Source organism: Salmo salar, chromosome 04, assembly GCF_965601325.2.
Source record: "Salmo salar chromosome 04, fSalSal1, whole genome shotgun sequence".
NCBI classification, from domain to species: Eukaryota; Metazoa; Chordata; class Actinopteri; order Salmoniformes; family Salmonidae; genus Salmo; species Salmo salar.
Genome location: NC_138294.1, coordinates 48,825,784 through 48,843,996, shown reverse-complemented (window position 1 = coordinate 48,843,996; position 18,213 = coordinate 48,825,784). Strand labels below are relative to the sequence as shown.

At 42.3% G+C, this 18,213-nt stretch overlaps 2 protein-coding genes across 2 annotated transcripts; one reads left to right on the top strand and one right to left on the bottom strand.

Annotated features, from left to right (window-relative positions):
- On the top strand, positions 1-6,751 carry LOC106603163 (transmembrane protein 151A-like). Its single transcript, XM_014196470.3, has 2 exons — positions 1-771; positions 4,456-6,751. The coding sequence occupies exons 1-2, from the start codon at positions 712-714 to the stop codon at positions 6,115-6,117; spliced, it is 1,722 nt and encodes a 573-aa protein (XP_014051945.1). The 5' UTR covers positions 1-711; the 3' UTR covers positions 6,118-6,751.
- Positions 6,752-10,727: 3,976 nt separating this feature from the next.
- On the bottom strand, positions 10,728-17,110 carry tmem179bb (transmembrane protein 179Bb). The gene is made up of 5 exons (XM_014196471.3): positions 16,902-17,110; positions 11,599-11,789; positions 11,360-11,497; positions 11,144-11,222; positions 10,728-10,978 (listed from the first exon to the last, which is right to left on the bottom strand). The coding sequence occupies exons 1-5, from the start codon at positions 16,995-16,997 to the stop codon at positions 10,844-10,846; spliced, it is 639 nt and encodes a 212-aa protein (XP_014051946.1). The 5' UTR covers positions 16,998-17,110; the 3' UTR covers positions 10,728-10,843.
- Between the last annotated feature and the right edge of the window lie 1,103 nt (positions 17,111-18,213).

Below are 18,213 nucleotides of genomic sequence, written 5' to 3'. Positions count from 1 at the left end.
ACTGTCTCGTAACTGGGTGACGTCAGCTCTAACCATCGACGATGAAATGTGCAGGTGAATACGGGATAAACACATGAACCAAAAGCAAGAAGGGAGGAGAGCAAAATTATCTGGCGAACATGATTTCTGAATGGTGGGATGAAGATATATTTACGGATAAATGGCGTGCTATGCTATCGCACTTAACCGATATAGCTGCATCAGGAGGTATAGCCTAAATCGCCTATCAAATAATAACGTGATGTCTCTCTTGCGACTTATTTCCTCCCATCATTGTTCCCCCGCTCGATAGTCCATGTTGGCGCCAATGGAGTGACCCAATGGAACTACTATAGAGAAGGCTACTATGGAGAAGTAGCCTAGGCGACAGCAATGAATTAACAATACACCCACATGTGGCACTGGTGACTTAACGGACACCCGAGAAACAACACCTGAAAATAGTTTTTTTTTTTCACTGTCCTGCGATCGTGTGACAAGACCCGTAGGACAGGATCGAATCAAGCCGTTGGGGCAATGGTAGGAGGTGCGGTAATAACCTGTCAGGAGGGATGCTTCATGCTCGAAGACGTTTGCTTTTGGAGGATCGTATTCATACATGGGGCTTGAGTTGTCATGCGGGGCGGTCCCGACTCTGGACCCCCTGATTGTCGGAGTCTCGGACAGATCCCGATGCTCACGGTCAAATCGTAGCTCGTGAGGAACAAAATAATGCCTGCGGTGAACGTTACCGGAGAAGCGCCCTTACTGAACGGGGGCAGAAGAGAAGAGGTAGAGCATTAGTATAGGTTAGGTTGTTTGGGAAGTGTGTATGTGTTTGTGCGCGCGTGCGTGCGTGCGATCCTGTGTGTGTAATTGTGTATTGTTGGACGCTAGTGCATAGGTAGCGTCCTCTCGCAACTAGGCATTTATATTAACGATTCCGAATTTGACTGTGTTGTTTACAGATGCGTAGTGCCTAGTTGTGGGACGAAACTACTGCATAGGCTACAATATACAGGCTAATAAAAGGAACATTTCCAGACCCATATAGAACGCGCGACTGCAAGAATATTTAATCCATGTCATATTAGGCCTGCACTGCATGGAAATTTCAAGCTAATTGGTTACTCAACCTCAGTTTCCACTCTACTGTAATCAGGGCAGCTCACAGTTATCCTCTTACTAACAACATGTTGAGCACAAACAGACCTCTGTATCTCTGGTGGGTCGGAGTTGTATCCGAGTCCCTCTGGTTTTTACAGTAGTTCTTATTTTTACAGTAGGTCCAGTCACGTTCTTATTTTTAGTGCGTGCATTTTACAAGGTTACTTGAAGAGTCACCCCTCGCTAATGGAGGGGCGCAACTGCATTGCAGTCGAAGTGGAGGTGAACGATTGAGCTCCCCGTCATCTATTTGCCTGTACCAGGATATGAATGCCACATACAACTGCTTGATATTCAACTCCTCATAATCATGATTAGGAGACTTATCGTCTCTGGGGATGACTTGTTACAATGAACGGTATAGCATCAGTCCACATTATAGTCTAAGGTCGCTAATTATGGTCTGTCTGAGTAGTAGTCAGAGTTGCTGAGCTATAACCTCAGATCTTATGTTACAGGGTGATGGATACAAGAGAGACAGAGATGGAGATGGTGCCAAGTGGAGAGCACTATTGAGTTTTGATAGGGATTGTATTATACTGACGCAACCATATCCATGCTCTTAAGTGTTCCTGTTTACATATGCAACATGTCTCATGTTATAATGCCTTACTTTCCCATGAGCATGGCTGATATTTGCACATCTGATGTCAAGATGTCCTGTCAGGGTAAATCAGCACAATTCTGTGTGTGGTAATGTGATTTTTTTTTTTTGGGGGGGGGGTTACATTTTTACTTGAGGGGCCTTTGTGCTCTATTGAATGTTGTGGGGTTAGAGAGAAGTAGAGAGATGTGCATACATAACTGTGTGCTGGCCATCTCTCCGTTTTCCCTTCCTCTGCTTTGCCCTTCATCTCAAAGTGAGGGTAAGGCAGGGGAAGCCAGGCCCCTACACACACACACACACACACACACACACACACACACACACACACACAAAAAAAAAAAAAAAAGTAGGGAGGGAGGGAGGTCTCTAGTATCACCACAAGCTGAAGACGACCCTGTTGGGTCAAACCACATTGAGCTGTGCGTCTTCTATTGTGTTTGCAGCCATCTATGGTCAGTTTCCTTCCACGTACTTTGAGAATAATTGTATTCTGATGTAGTAGAGTAAAGAATTTCAGACTACAGGCTTACCTACTTTCATTTATACACACTCAAACTCACATTATGTTTCTGCCTGCCTGTAATCTGAGAGGCATTCCCAATAAAGCTGTCTCTCAGGCCAGTAGTTCTTAGGCTTGATAAATAATTTACAACGGTTGAGTGAAACTGAAATTCTCTATATTAACCTACGTAAATCTATCTTCTCTACCTTTCTGTTATTGCGTCAGGATATGTTACATTTGGGGGGATTTATTTCTATAACAAGAAAATACTTGTCCACTCTGTCTCTCTTCTGTATTGATCTGCCAGGTACCATTCTTCATTTTCAGGCTTGTCTCATAGACTAGACGTAACATAGTAAACAAAAATCCAGGACACTCAAATGAGTATGATATGTTACTGATTGGTATGGTTACAAAAGACAGAAGGTTACTTAAGGCAAAAACAAAAGGGGGGTGTGTGGTTGGTTGGTTGGATATATTGGGGGGTCGGTGGCATATAAATCTAGCAATCCAAAGGTTGCGTGTTCGAATCTCATCACGGAAAACGTAGCAACTTTGCAACTACTTAGCATGTTAGCTAACCCTAACCTTGCCACCTAGCTAACGTTAGCCACAACAAATTGTGATTCTTAACATAACATACAAAATGGATGATGGACATCCAGAAATTAATACATACCATACCAAATGTAACATATCATATTAATTTGAGTGTGACAGATTTTCGTTTACTATGTTACATCTACCCCTATGTCCAGGTTGTCATTTTGGCTACTTGCTTTGATAGTTGATAGGTGAATATGTGGCCCTTGTCCTTATGGCTGTAAGAAGGATCAAAAACGACTTTTCTACAGAAGTAGTTTCATAGTGCTAATGTCAGTAAGGAGTGGAAGGGAAAGCGATCAAGTGGGAGAGAAATAGCACAGTGAAAAAAGCATGATGTTCCTAGCCCTGACCATTATCAAACATCATGTATAGTTAACTACCCATCCCTCTCTCATTCGCTCCCCCTCTCTTCATCCCTTCCTCTCTAATTGGCTTTAAGTGGGGGATGAGTGCAGAGTTGGCCCATCATTATTATAGATAGACACACACAACATCTGTAATAAGTGAGGCACTAGGGTCATGGTGAACTTAAATGGTCTCTCCCTTTCACTCAGTGTGCTCCCTTGTCCTTGTAATGCAGGCACAATGAAACCCCTGTAACTCTGCCAACAGGAACACACCTCCTCGGAGCTACCGTTTGGATAGCAGCCTGCCTTTTAGGAAAACAAACCTTCCCTGCAAGGGCACTGTCATGGCTGCAAGAGGCACATTTGACTGCTTAAAAAAGTGAAGCAGATAGACAGATACTCTGAGCTCAGCTCTTATCTATCTGTATCTCTGTCTTTGTTTGCCCTTTGGTTATTTCCAATACTCTTTTTGTGGCCAAGAGTGTCACTGCATGTTTCACTCTTCCACTTTGCTCACTGTCCATGTGCATCCTCCCATGGGGAGCATGAATGGCCACAGTACCACTAACCTCCACTGGGAAAAGAAAGCTGAACGCACTCTCCTTCTTTCTCTCTGTTGATGAGGTCTAAAAGCATCAGCGTCATCCAGTGTCCACTAAAACCAAGTGTTTAAAAGGGGCTGCATGGTTTGGGTTTCACTCTGCCTGGAAACGTGTCCATGCCTCCAGAGACTGGAATGGTCCATCTCTGGACGAGCAGGGGAGCATGAGAGGACAACATTGATGTTTATTAATGTTGTTTGACATAAAATGCATTTTGATCAATGCCCAATCGTCTGTATTCTTATGGAATACACTTAATGTGTTCTGTTTTTTCTGTTTCTGTTTCTTGCAGAAAAATCCAGTTTTAACATCCCTTCCTTGTTTTTTTTGTTTGCCTCTCCCATTGTATGTCCTTCAATCCTGTTCCTCTCCTTTTTATCACCCCTCATACAAGTCATGATGTTTGATGTTTTCTCATCATTAAAACCCCATTCCCACCACTTACGCCATCATTTTTTCAATGTCCTTTCCACTTTCACATCCCTTCCTTTGCCCAACTTTAAACCTGTGCCCCTGATCCCATCACTTAAACTCGGTGACCTTACTCATTTATAAAATCTAAACCGAATTTCTTCTCATATTTGTACCCAACCCTCCATCCCCCCACCATTTGCTTTACCTTGTCTCTTATCCCTTCCCCCGTAGCAGCGTCCCTGTAAACAGTCCCTTCCTGGGTCCCTATGCCGAGAGTCCCACTGGAAGTGCCTGCTCCTCACGCTTCTGATGTTCGGCTGTTTCGCCACGCTGGGATGGTGCTCCTTCTCCCGTGTCACCGTCATGGCTGTCGATGAACACGGCCTCTACTACGGCGTCCGCGCCCGCCTCTACCATGACAGCCCCTGCTCCAACGGCTACGTCTACATCCCGGTGGCCTTCCTGATCATGCTGTATCTGGTCTACCTGGTGGAGTGCTGGCACTGCTTCTCTAAAACATCCTCTCTGGCCCGGGTGAGGATCAGCAAGGTGTACAACAGGGTCCAGAGGCTGCAGCAGGCCATGCCCTGTATCTGGTGGAAGGCCATCAGCTATCACTATGTGAGACGGACACGGCAGGTGACTCGATACCGAAATGGTGACGCTTACACCACCACACAGGTGTACCATGAGCGGGTCAACACACACGCAGCTAGCTCTGAATTTGACTACAGCCAACATGGTGTAAAGGACGTATCCAAGGAGCTGCTTGGCCTTCTGGAGCACCCGGCTGTACGCCTTCGTTTCACCAAGTGTTTCAGCTTTGCCAGTGCCCGTGCCGAGGCCGCCTACCTCACTCAGCGCGCACGCTTCTTCGCAGAGAACGAGGGTCTGGATGACTACATGGAGGCACGGGAGGGCATGCACTTGAAGAACGTGGACTTCCGTGAGCACATGCTGGCCTTTCCTGACCCGGCGTGGCCGCCCTGGTTCTCTCGGCGGCGCATGTATTGGCTGATCTCAGCCCTGATGTTGTCCTGGCCATTACGTGTGGTGTCGGAGTACCGTACGGCGTATGTTCACTACCATGTGGAGAAGCTGTTTGGTGAGAACGAGGAAGTCAATGACAATGACAGCACTGAGATGGGCAACTACCGCTCAGGCCAGGAGAATGGGCAACGCGGTGGCCCCAGATTACGTGTCATATCGAGGGTCAACACTGTGGACATCACTGAACTGGAGTGGCACATTCGCTGTAACCAGCAGATGGTGCCCAGTTACTCTGAGGCCTTGCTGATGGATCTGAACACCAACAACACATCTTCTCCCTCTGCGTTTACCGGGGCAACACATGTCCCTATGAGACGGAGCTCCAGCTACGTCCTACAGAGCTGCCCACGCTGCTGCAGGTCCACCAGCAGCTCCTCGCTCCCCTCGCGAGTCAGGGGAAATGTGGTAATGGGGGCAGGATCTTTGACATATGGGACAGTGGGAAGGATGGGAGGAGGAAGGTTAGCCCTCAGCCGCAGTGGATTATCTCTGGGCCGTTTGCACACGATGCGCCAGGCCTGCCTGTTTCACTCCCGGAGCCTTGGTGCAGGGATGGGGAGTAGAGGGGATGAAGGTGGTGGGTTTCTGGGACTGGGCCTCCGCCGGGCTAATGAAGAAAGCAGAGGGGTCCTGGAGTCAGAAGGATATGAAGAGGACGAGAATAGTCTGCAGCTAGAGGAGGATAGAGAGCAGGAACTAGAGAGAGTGAGGACCGAGATCATGCAGGGAGTGGCCTGTGTGACAGAGACACCACCAGCTTATCAGGAAGCTCTCCACTTGCCTGTGTTGATTGTCCATGGTGAGGAGAGCTGCCATGGAGGGGAGGACCTTGACGCAGGATAGTCACTGTGATTGGCAAAGGTCATGTACAGTAGAGCAGATATGCAAATCGGCTCAGGATGATGCAAGAAATTAGAGAGAGGAGAGGAGAAGAAAACAGGGACGGAGGAAGAATATGTGGCGATATCGAAAGGGTTGTTAAAGAGAGGGGTAAGGAAGGAGAAAGAAAACAAATGGAAAAATCATGGTTTCCAGACCTGCGAGAAAGCAGTACTGTATGTGAAAAATGTGTAGGGAAACAAAACTATTGTGTCACAGTAGATTAAATGACAGTTATGTAGTTGCTCTTCCTTAAGAGACTGTAATATCTGTGTCCCATTGTCCACAATGAACAACAATCGCTTTGTATCTTTGTTCATGAATGTATGGAAGTATCAAGGAGCTGCTGAGTTAGCACTTAACATCAGGAGTAGTTCATTTTTCACCAAGCTATTAGATTCATTCAAGGGGCACTGTATAACTTGTAAACTTACAGAACTCCCTGTTAGATGCGGAGCAAAACTCTAATGCCAATAAAAAAATAAGCAATTACCATTCCACAAAGTGAGTATTACCATTCCACAAAGAGAGTATTACCATTCCACAAAGAGAGTATTACCATTCCACAAAGAGAGTATTACCATTCCACAAAGAGAATATTACCATTCCACAAAGAGAGTATTACCATTCCACAAAGAGAGTATTACCATTCCACAAAGAGAGTATTACCATTCCACAAAGAGAGTATTACCATTCCACAAAGAGAGTATTACCATTCCACAAAGAGAGTATTACCATTCCACAAAGAGAGTATTACCATTCCACAAAGAGAGTAGTACCATTCCACAAAGAGAGTATTACCATTCCACAAAGAGAGTATTACCATTCCACAAAGAGAATATTACCATTCCACAAAGAGAGTATTACCATTCCACAAAGAGAGTATTACCATTCCACAAAGAGAGTATTACCATTCCACAAAGAGAGTAGTACCATTCCACAAAGAGAGTATTACCATTCCACAAAGAGTATTACCATTCCACAAAGAGAGTATTACCATTCCACAAAGAGAGTAGTACCATTCCACAAAGAGAGTAGTACCATTCCACAAAGAGAGTATTACCATTCCACAAAGAGAGTAGTACCATTCCACAAAGAGAGTATTACCATTCCACAAAGAGAGTATTACCATTCCACAAAGAGAATATTACCATTCCACAAAGAGAGTATTACCATTCCACAAAGAGAGTATTACCATTCCACAAAGAGAGTATTACCATTCCACAAAGAGAGTATTACCATTCCACAAAGAGAATATTACCATTCCACAAAGAGAGTTGTACCATTCCACAAAGAGAATATTACCATTCCACAAAGAGAGTATTACCATTCCACAAAGAGAGTAGTACCATTCCACAAAGAGAGTATTACCATTCCACAAAGAGAGTATTGTAATAAGATTTGATATTACTTTTAGATGTAAAACAAATAATCAATTTAGCCAATACACTAGTAGTGATGAGGCTTGTCACCTACTCGCCTTCCTCGAGAACATGCCCGATCGAGAGGCCAACAATATTGTCCAAGATATGACCTCAGAGATATAGTAAATCATATTTTAAGAGTTAAGTGCACAATTATCCCATTTTATGCTTTTAAGATTATCTCTTTAATAAATAAAAAATCCCTCTCAGCAATTTGCCCTTCAGCACAATTCAAAAGGGGTTTTCCCATGTCTCAGTTCTGCCCACTGTTGTAATTATACATCATGATCAAGTATGGATTTAATGCAGTAGAGTACATACTCACACTAACACTCACACTACCCCAACCCCCCACCCCTCGCTCAGCTGATGCCATTAGGAGCACCATCTGTGATCGATGCTCGGAAGGCTTGGGACCAGAGCCAAAAACTGAGCATGCGAAGACACACTTCTATACATCAGCATACACACATGCCAGTAGGTGCACAAATTATTCAGCACAATAATAACAATAAAGCGATAAATGGTAGTGAATATGGACCGACATTTCAAAGAATGTCCATGTAAAAACATTTACAAGTATGAAGATATTGACACGGTTCGAGGACAGAGGTACCGAACCACTAAATGTGTTGGGTGACTCAACTCAATCCCATCAACACTCTAAAACCCCACCTTATCTTGAAAGAGTCCTGTATGTATTCATTCTGCTGTATCTAATGTGTTACCAGTACAAATTCTAATTGTTGTTGATGAACATGATGATTATGATGGTGTTGGTGGTACAGAAGCACTAATAAAGTAAGTCTGGATATATCTACATGTTCTGATAATAATGCTCTCTATATTGACTGAGAATCACAGTGCAATCTATTATAAACTACCGGTGTATATGGTAAATAACATCTCCCTCTAGTGACAAGTACAGTAACTGTTTGAAATAGCATCAGGTCTACCGTTACTGTTGTAACCAGTGTTGTTGTACCTACATATTGTAACCAGATTTATATATATATATTTTTTAAAGAATTAGAAGTGTTGGTTTTGGTTCTCACTACATCCATGCATGACTGCAAGCAAAGCAAAGCAACCAATCTCATTTCATTTGGCTCCTACTCTCCCTACCCATGACCCTAAGCTTGTTTTAAAGGGCTAAGCACCCGTCACATTTCATATGACAAATGAGAGTCTGCACATCAACTGCATGGGACTCTACCAGTAATTGTTAAGTGTAGGTACAAACCATTCAGGTGACGAGGAGAGAAGAAACTGCTGCAGCACATGTTCCATTTTCACACTGGTAAGTGGCCCTTCCAAATTTATAGACATACATTCAGTATTATGAGTTTGTATAAATCAGAGCAAAGTGTTTAAACTCTGAAAGCAAAACGTGGTACTATGCAGTTATGCAATCACTTTGGTAACCACAATGTAATTATAATGCATTTATGCAGGTAGTTACAATTAAATATAATGTTTTATTGTCACATGCAACGTGTTATCCACAAATTACTTTGGCTTCACTTATGACGCCAAATGTAAAACTGTCCTTTTGTGGTTGAAAAGGTGTCTGAGTGTTTGAAATGTGTTAGTTGACGTTACTAGCACTGGGGAGAGATAAGCTCCACTGTAAGCTACCTGCAGACATCTCATGGGTTGATGAATCAGACGGATGCTGCTGTCTTGAACATTTCAGTGTTTATTAATATTTAGTGCTTTTAAGATAATGTTGAATCACTAGGCTACACCTCAGTAACAAATCCAAGTAGGATGTTTTATGCTCTACTTTGGTTGTTGCCAGATCAGTCTGAGTGTGTATCCTCAGTGATTTTCCCTTCAATATTTGACTTTACCCCAGCCCGTACAATGTCTCAGGAGCAGGGGAATTCCGTTGTGAACAACATGTAGAGCCTGTTGGCAGAGGTAACGCGGCTAAGGGCCGAGTGCCATGAGCAGAGCACACAGTTGGCCCTAGTGATAGCTCAGCAGAGGGGGGAGGGCCTGGGTCAGCAGATAGAAGCAGCAAAGCTAGACATGTTTAACAAACGCAGGCAGCTGGTGCATGTGGCAGTGGTTGGAAATGGAGACTTAAAATGGAGACTTAGAAGAAAAAGAAAGACTAGCTTGCAAACTCATCAAGAAACTGTAAGAGATTGAGAGAAAGAGGGAGTGAAGGAGAGGGCAGAGAGGAGAGGGATGGATTGATGGTGAGAGGAGGGACAGAATGTGGCAGTGGTTGGAAATGGAGACTTATTGTACTTAATGCCATTTATAAACTGGGTGGGTCGAGCCCTGAATGCTGATTGGCTGATAGCCGTCTTATAGCAGACCGTATACCACGGGTATGACAAAACATTTATTTTGTGTGTCAGTGGTTGGGAATGGAGACTTACTATAGTTAATGCCATTTATAAAGGTTGTGATGGAGTGAATCTGGAACAATATTTTTTATTTATTTGCAAACCTTTTTCTCATAAAATGTTCCCATGGTAACTCGTATTCAGTACTAGAAAATAACTAGTAACAATGTAACTGTACTTCATTAATAATGACTTCATAATCAATAAAGATTTTAGCGATGACAGAGATTTTGTTCTGACAAAAACACATGAAATACACAGGAAATGTTTGACTTTCACAGCTGTTACATCAATCAGTATACATTGAGCAGGTAATTTTACATAACAGGAAGTGACTGAATTGTGTAACTAATTGGTTAAACTGATAAGTATACAAAAATGGAAGAAGTTACCTCCAATGTTAATTGTACTATTCCCACTATTTCAAAGGGAAAACACATTGTTGTTAGGGCGCCCCATTGCTGGCCTAAATTAGAGGTTGTAATGCCTTTAATGTCAGCACTGAGTGGCTTTATCAAAAGGAATCTTAGTTTCATATTTAATAAAAGTACTTATCCAAATGACAGAGTTGGGGCCAATTCAGTCAAATTAAGTAAAATGTGTATGGTAGGCTATTTCATACTGCAGTGGAATCTAATTACATTACCAATAATTGAGTACATCCGGTTTTTTAACCCACTGTTATCCCTGTCTTGAGCTTGGGACAAAACTAGGTTGTTGCATGCAGCGACCTGGATGCAAGGACACATTGGTCGTGTTTCCCTGCTCAGACGTTGCATGCATCAACTAATGGTTGATACGTAAAATACCTATGTAGGCGTTGTAAGATCTGGCATGCGTCAGCAACGTCTGAGCAGAGGAACACAACCATTATGCCACCCATCTGGCTTGGTGTGGTCGGTGGAGTCAGACAGGACGGTGGAAGAAGGGCTCTGTTTCAGATACGCTCCATTCTGACCTTGAGCCTAACCCCTGACGTTTCTGGACAAACACCACCACCACGATCTGCACCCAGAAGAAGAAGTTCACCCACACAGACTTCTGGGAAAGACAATAGAAGAGTGCAGAGATGAAGAATAAAATACATGGGTTTAAATAACAATGACAACAGATGGTCTGTGGTTTTGAAGCAGCTTGTGGTCTGATAAGGCAATAACGTTTTGATGTGTTAGTTAATATTATGATATGCACAATGTCAGGACAGACCTCTGCATTATACAAGCCCGTGTAGAACTGATTTCCATTGTAGGGACTGACCCAGGTTTTATTCTCGGCTTCTTCACAACTGAAATGAAAGAAGTCCTCCAAATTAACAAGAACGTCATACAATATTTCACATTTCACAGACGGTATGAGAAACAAGAGGGCACTGAGCAAAGAGGTGATACAGGAGAAGACAGGGAAAAAAGGCAGCCATCTCACCTGGTTATGGAGGGCACGTTGTGGAGGGCAGACAGACAGAGGCGGTCCCTGCCAATCCTCAGGGTACACCCTGACACCGCCAGGAAAAACAATATCTTCATACACACCCCCAGAGTCACATTCAGCCACAGTCTTCCCCTGGGGGTGCAGGACAGGAAGGAAAAAAAGTCCAAAACAAACAAATCAAATCATTTCTGCTTTGCTGCCACACTACTAGGCATGGAAAGTCTGTCTCTCACCTCTTGACCTCCTCTTCCACACAGCTGGTGTAGATCCAGTAGAGGGTGAGGCAGAAGCAGTAGATGGCCACAGACACAGAGATGGCTGACACAAAGTAGCAGAGGGAGGGATGGCTGGGGTTCTCCAGGATCAGGCCAGATGTGTTGTACTCAACAGTCCCATAAAGAATGCACTGCCCTCTAAAGTGGCCCTGCATGACACAATACAGTTGCATTCAGTATAACTATGCCATTTATCCTACAGTATGCAATTGAAATGATACCTCTACGGGATCGGTGTCCCCCCCCGCGGGACGGTTGAGCTAACGTAGGCTAATGTGATTAGCATGAGGTTATAAGTAACAAAAACAAATCCCAGTACATAGACATATCTGACATGGGCAGAAAGCTTAAATTCTTGTTAATCTAACTGCACTGTCCAATTTACAGTAGCTATTACAGTGAAAGAATACCATGCTATTGTTTGAGGAGAGTGCACAATTATGAACTTGAAAATGCATTAATAAACCAATTAGGCACATTTGGGCAGTCTTACAACATTATGAACAGATATACAATGGTTCATTGGATCAGTCTACTTTGCACATACACTGCTGCCATCTAGTGGCCAAATTCTAAATTGCGCCTGGGCTAGAATAATACATTATGGCCGTTCTCTTGCATTTCAAAGATGATGGTACAACAACAAAAACGCATGTTTTCTTTCCTTGTATTATCTTTTACCAGATCTAATGTGTTATATTCTCCTACATTAATTTCATATTTCCACAAACTTCAAAATGTTTCCTTTCAAATGGTATCAAGAATATACATATCCTTGCTTCAGGTCCTGAGCTACAAGCAGTTTAATTGGGTATGTCATTTTAGGCGAAAATTTCAAAAAAGGTTGGATCCTTAAGAAGTTTTAATGCACTTTACACAACCTATAACAATGGGAAGTATCTTCACTGGACATTAACAGCAAGAGAGCTTGGTTAGCCATGGCGAGATACACATGCTCTCAAATGAACGTCCCTTAATAGGCAGGGAAACAGAGTGAGGTCTGTCACACACAGACCTCACTGTGTTTCCTGGCCTGGGTAGGGATGCACAGGAGACCTTAATTCAACTTGGAGAGGAATGCTTGAGAAATTCCATTAATGTGCACAAATGTCTAGTTGTATTCTTTTAGGACATTAGATGATGACTATATGGTGCCATTGGGCCATGTGAAACAGTCGGGAGGACTCTGAATGTAGAACTCATGTTTCATTTTCCTGTCTCTCAACACATTTCCTTTCAAAGTCATTGCCATCTGTATAAAAATCCCACATGAAAAAATACTATAGTATACTTTAGTATTACTATATTTATATATAGTAATATATATATAATATATATCGTCTCAGGCCTAACAACACCCGTGCCAATATATCCTTCAAACACCAGCTTCTCATGCATTATCACTACAGTATGCACTGTAGTGTTTTTGCAAACTTTACTGTAGTATTCACTGTCTATCTACATTGACGGGACAGTAGTGAAGAGGGTGGAGAGTTTTAAGTTCCTTGGCGTACACATCACGGACAAACTGAAATGGTCCACCCACACAGACAGCGTGGTGAAGAAGGCGCAGCAGCGCCTCTTCAACCTCAGGAGGCTGAAGAAATTCGGCTTGTCACCAAAAACACTCACAAACTTTTACAGATGCACAATCGAGAGCATCCTGTCGGGCTGTATCACCGCCTGGTACGGCAGCTGCTCCGCCCATAACCGTAAGGCTCTCCAGAGGGTAGTGAGGTCTGCACAACGCATCACCGGGTGCAAACTACCTGCCCTCCAGGACACCTACACCACCCGATGTCACAGGAAGGCCAAAAAGATCATCAAGGACAACAACCACCCGAGCCACTGCCTGTTCACCCCGTTATCATCGAGAATGCGAGGTCAATACAGGTGCATCAAAGCGGGGACCGAGAGACTGAAAAACAGCTTCTATCTCAAGGCCATCAGACTGTTAAACAGCCATCACTAACATTGACTGGCTGCTGCCAACATACTGACTCAACTCCAGCCACTTTAATAATGGAAAAATGTATGTAATCAATTTATCAATAGCCACTTTATATAATGTTTACATACCTTACATTACTCATCTCATATGTATATACTGTACGCTATACCATCTACTGCATCTTGCCATCTTGATGTAATTAAATGTATCACTAGCCACTTTAAACAATGCCACTTTATATAATGTTCTCATACCCTACATTACTCATCTCATATGTATATACTGTACGCTATACCATCTACTGCATATTGCCATCTTGATGTAACTAAATGTATCACTAGCCACTTTAAACAATGCCACTTTATATAATGTTCTCATAACCTACATTACTCATCTCATATGTATATACTGTACTCTTACCATCTACTGCATCTTGCCTATGCCGTTCGGCCATCACTCATCTATATATTTGTATGTACATATTCGTATTAATTCCTTAACACTTGTGTGTATAAGGTAGTTGTTGTGGAATTGTTAGGTTATATTACTTGTTAGATATTACTGCTTGGTCGGAACTAGAAGCACAAGCATTTCGCTACACTTGCATTAACATCTGCTAACCATGTGTAGGTGACAAATACATTTGATTTGATTTGATTTTAGTGTTTTTGTTTTATTCTCATTTTAATTATATTTTTTTTGAGGGGGCTTTCTCCTTGAGGAATCTTACTGAACAACATTAAAATAGCAAATTGTCCATTACCAGTATTTAGGTAGGACTGTGGTCTGCACAGTTAGGTTCAGCAGTTCTGCTCTTTTCTATAACTTGTAGGGAACACAATATATGGTATATACTTGGCATGTAGGTTTTTCAGTCATGAGTGGCACAAATTGTGATATGGGGGGATGGGGAATGGGCAGGACATACGCAAATGATATACAGTTGAAGTCGGAAGTTTACATACACTTAGGTTGGAGTCATTAAAACTCGTTTTTCAACCACTCCACAAACTTCTTGTTAACAAACTATAGTTTCGGCAAGTCGGTTAGGACATCTACTGTGTGCATGACACAAGTCATTTTTCCAACAATTGTTTACAGACAGATTATTTCACTTATAATTCACTGTATCACAATTCCAGTGGGCCAGAAGTTTACATACACTGAGTTGACAGCTTGGAAAATTCCAGAAAATGATGTCATGGCTTTAGAAGCTTCTGATAGGCTAATTGACATCATTTGAGTTAATTGGAGGTGTACCTGTGGATGTGTTTCAAGGCCTACCTTCAAACTCAGTGCCTCGTTACTTGACAACATGGGAAAATCAAAAGCCAAGACCTCAGAATATTTTTTTTAGACCACCACAAGTCTGGTTCATCCTTGGGAACAATTTCCAAATGCCTGAAGGTACAACGTTCATCTGTACAAACAATAGTACGCAAGTATAAACACCATGGGACCATGCAGCCGTCATACCGCTCAGGAAGGAGACGCGTTCTGTCTCCTAGAGATGAACGTACTTTGGTGCGAAAAGGGCAAATCAATCCCAGAACAAAAGCAAAGGACCTTATGAAGATGCTGGAGGAAACAGGTACAAAAGTATCTATATCCACAGTAAAACGAGTCCTATATGGACATAACCTGAAAGGCCACTCAGCAAGGAACAAGCCACTGCTCCAAAACCGCCATAAAAAAGCCAGAGTACTGTTTGCAACTGCACATGGGGACAAAGATCGTACTTTTTGGAGAAATGTCCTCTGGTCTGATGAAACAAAAATAGAACTGATTGGCCATAATGACCATTGTTATGTTTGGAGGAAAAGGGGGAGGCTTGCAAGCCGAAGAACACCATCCCAACCGTGAAGCACGGGGGTGGCAGCATCATGTTGTGGGGGTGCTTTGCTGCAGGAGGGACTGCTGCACTTCACAAAATAGATGGCATCACGAGGAACAACAATTATGTGGATATATTGAAGCAACATCTCAAGACATCAGTCAGGAAGTTAAAGCTTGGTCGCAAGTGGGTCTTCCAAATGGACAATGACCCCAAGCATACTTCCAAAGTTCTGGCAAAATGGCTTAAGGACAACAAAGTCAAGGTATTGGAGTGCCCATCACAATCTCAATTCTATAGGACCTCAATCCTATAGAATATTTGTGGGCAGAACTGAAAAAGTGTGTGCGAGCAAGGAGGCATACAAACCGAACTCAGTTACACCAGCTCTGTCAGGAGGAATGGGACAAAATTCACCCAACTTATTATGGGAAGCATGTGGAAGACTACCCAAAACTTTTGACCCAAGTTAAACAATTTAAAGGCAATGCTACCAAATACTAATTGAGTGTATGTAAACTTCTGACCCACTGGGACTGTGATGAAAGAAATAAAAGCTGAAATAAATCATTCTCTTTACTATTATTCTGACATTTCACATTCTTAAAATAAAGTGGTGATCCTAACTGACCTAAGAATTTTTACTGGGATTAAATGTCAGGAATTGTGAAAAACTGAGTTTAAATGTATTTGGCTTAGGTGTATGTAAACTTCCGACTTCAACTGTATACGAGCATATCGATACAGTGTGTAGTATATTATTCTAAAGTGTACTACAAAATTCAATAATAAGAACTACACAATCGAGGGATACTCCAGTGTGCAGTATAGTATTCTACAGTATACTACAGTTTACTACCGAATACTATATAATTCTATAGTAAGTACTATAGTATTATATAGTAAACTGTAGTATTTTTATGTGGAATTGTAGCCTAATCTATTGCAAAGTCACTGCATGCAACAATTTTGCATTTAGCTGAAGTCCAGTAAGACATTGTATAAGCCGGTAGGCCTAGCGAAGAGTCATCAACGATATTCACTGACTTCACATGATCACATGATTATCTCTGCTGATTTCATTTATTTTCTCATTATAGGCCAACCCACATGTTTTGGGATGTGTTACAAATTCTGAGATAAAAGCAGGAAAAGACAACATAATATAGAAGAAAGTTTCTTGAAAGTCTGATAAAAATCTTCCATAACAGATGTAGCACCTAAAAGTTTGACCCATCGTTGAGAGGACGATAAAAACATATCCAATGTATGCTCTACATCTAGCAGCCTACCAATAGCCTAGTGTCGGTTTGAGGAGGGTGACAGCAGACAGTAGCCTAGGCTATGTGTGGAAATGTTGTCAATACATTTCTATTAATATTTTTTTTTATACAGGGATAAAATGAGTTCTCAAGTTTAGAATGTATCATATGCGGTTGAAAGTTCCCGACATTTCAAACGTTAATGCTTTCGTACCTGGGTGATTGTCAGAGAAGCAGCGGACATTATTCCACAGATGAAACAGCCTGCGTAAAGTACGAGCTCCAAAACGAGCAGCCACGGCAACACCATCACGAACACCTCTGCAAAGCCATCCTGTGAGACCCATCGAGGACACCCTAGCACCCGGACAACGCACTCCGTTCCAAGCGTGTTAAATTGTGCGTAAAGGTCTACAATGGAAACACTCTTAACTGTGAGCTCGGACTTTTTTTTTGCAACAATGTACCCATTCACGCGTTTTGTTCATTATAAACCGCAATTGAATGTGCCAATGAATGCAATGCATTTATTAGAATTGGTTGATTGTAAGATTGGGATGGAATGCTTTATGACTATCTAACAATGTGAGTCCCGACTCCCGAGGACTCCACCAGAATTCCCTATAACCATAATCCAGTTTAGAATTCCATGCACAGAAATGCAAAGCCAATTTTTGCCTCTTGTATTGTTCTCCTCTGAGAGACTGGAAAATGTGTGTGTGTCTGTCTGTCTCTCTCTGTGTGTGTGTGTGTGCGCGCGCGTGTGTGTGCGCGCATCATCAGCAGTAGCTGTCGTCTGTCTCTGGCGGTTTGTGATTCATTTGTAAGTATTCCAGAGTGATGACAGAACATTTGTCAGCAGAACACTTTTCTTTGCTGATTTGCTAAATTAAACTGTTGTTTAACTACGGTTGTAAACTACTAATTTTAATCTCAATAATGTTTTCTTCAAAGTAGAATCAAAAAATATGTAAACACCTTAACTTCATACAAATGTTCTGTTTTCCACAATGTAGCCTAAACCTGAGCGACCGGGAGGTGGACGTCTCAGACATTCAATATCCGCTGGGTACCACAATAATGAAAGGAACAAATAACAGGAGATCCAATCAAAGCCCCTGCTTAGCTGAGCAACACTGGGGGTTGAACGGGTGGGTGAGTTTATGGGCTTTGATATTGTAAAGACTTCCCACTGGGCACACCACGTCGTTTCAACTTGGAAATGTGGGTAATTTTTGGTTGAAACGGTTGATCACTGAGATTTCAACCTTTATTCACCCACTCAAAAATACAACCAGAAGTTTGTTGAATTCCCAATGTGACACTATGGAAAAACAATGCCTGATTTTTTATTTAGTTTTCATCTAAATGTTTTATCACTGCACTTTCAACCATTTAAAATCACAACAAAGTTCAAATGGGAATACAATATCAAATATTTTGTATAGATAGAAAAACGTAATGTGTTATCACTGTGCTTCATCTAACAGCACAACCATATGACCTGGATTGTAGTTGACATTACA

What these genes read in the sequence shown, in the direction of transcription:
- LOC106603163 (XM_014196470.3), top strand. Translation starts at nt 712, where the DNA reads ATGCCTGCGGTGAACGTTACCGGAGAAGCGCCCTTACTGAACGGGGGC. An exon ending in ACGGGGGCAGAAGAGAAGAG is followed by an intron (nt 772 to 4,455) that starts GTAGAGCATTAG and finishes CTTCCCCCGTAG; the next exon opens with CAGCGTCCCTGTAAACAGTC.
- tmem179bb (XM_014196471.3), bottom strand. Translation starts at nt 16,997, where the DNA reads ATGGTGTTGCCGTGGCTGCTCGTTTTGGAGCTCGTACTTTACGCAGGC. An exon ending in GTGGAAGAGGAGGTCAAGAG is followed by an intron (nt 11,498 to 11,598) that starts GTGAGAGACAGA and finishes CTGCACCCCCAG; the next exon opens with GGGAAGACTGTGGCTGAATG. An exon ending in CGGGCTTGTATAATGCAGAG is followed by an intron (nt 10,979 to 11,143) that starts GTCTGTCCTGAC and finishes TGTCTTTCCCAG; the next exon opens with AAGTCTGTGTGGGTGAACTT.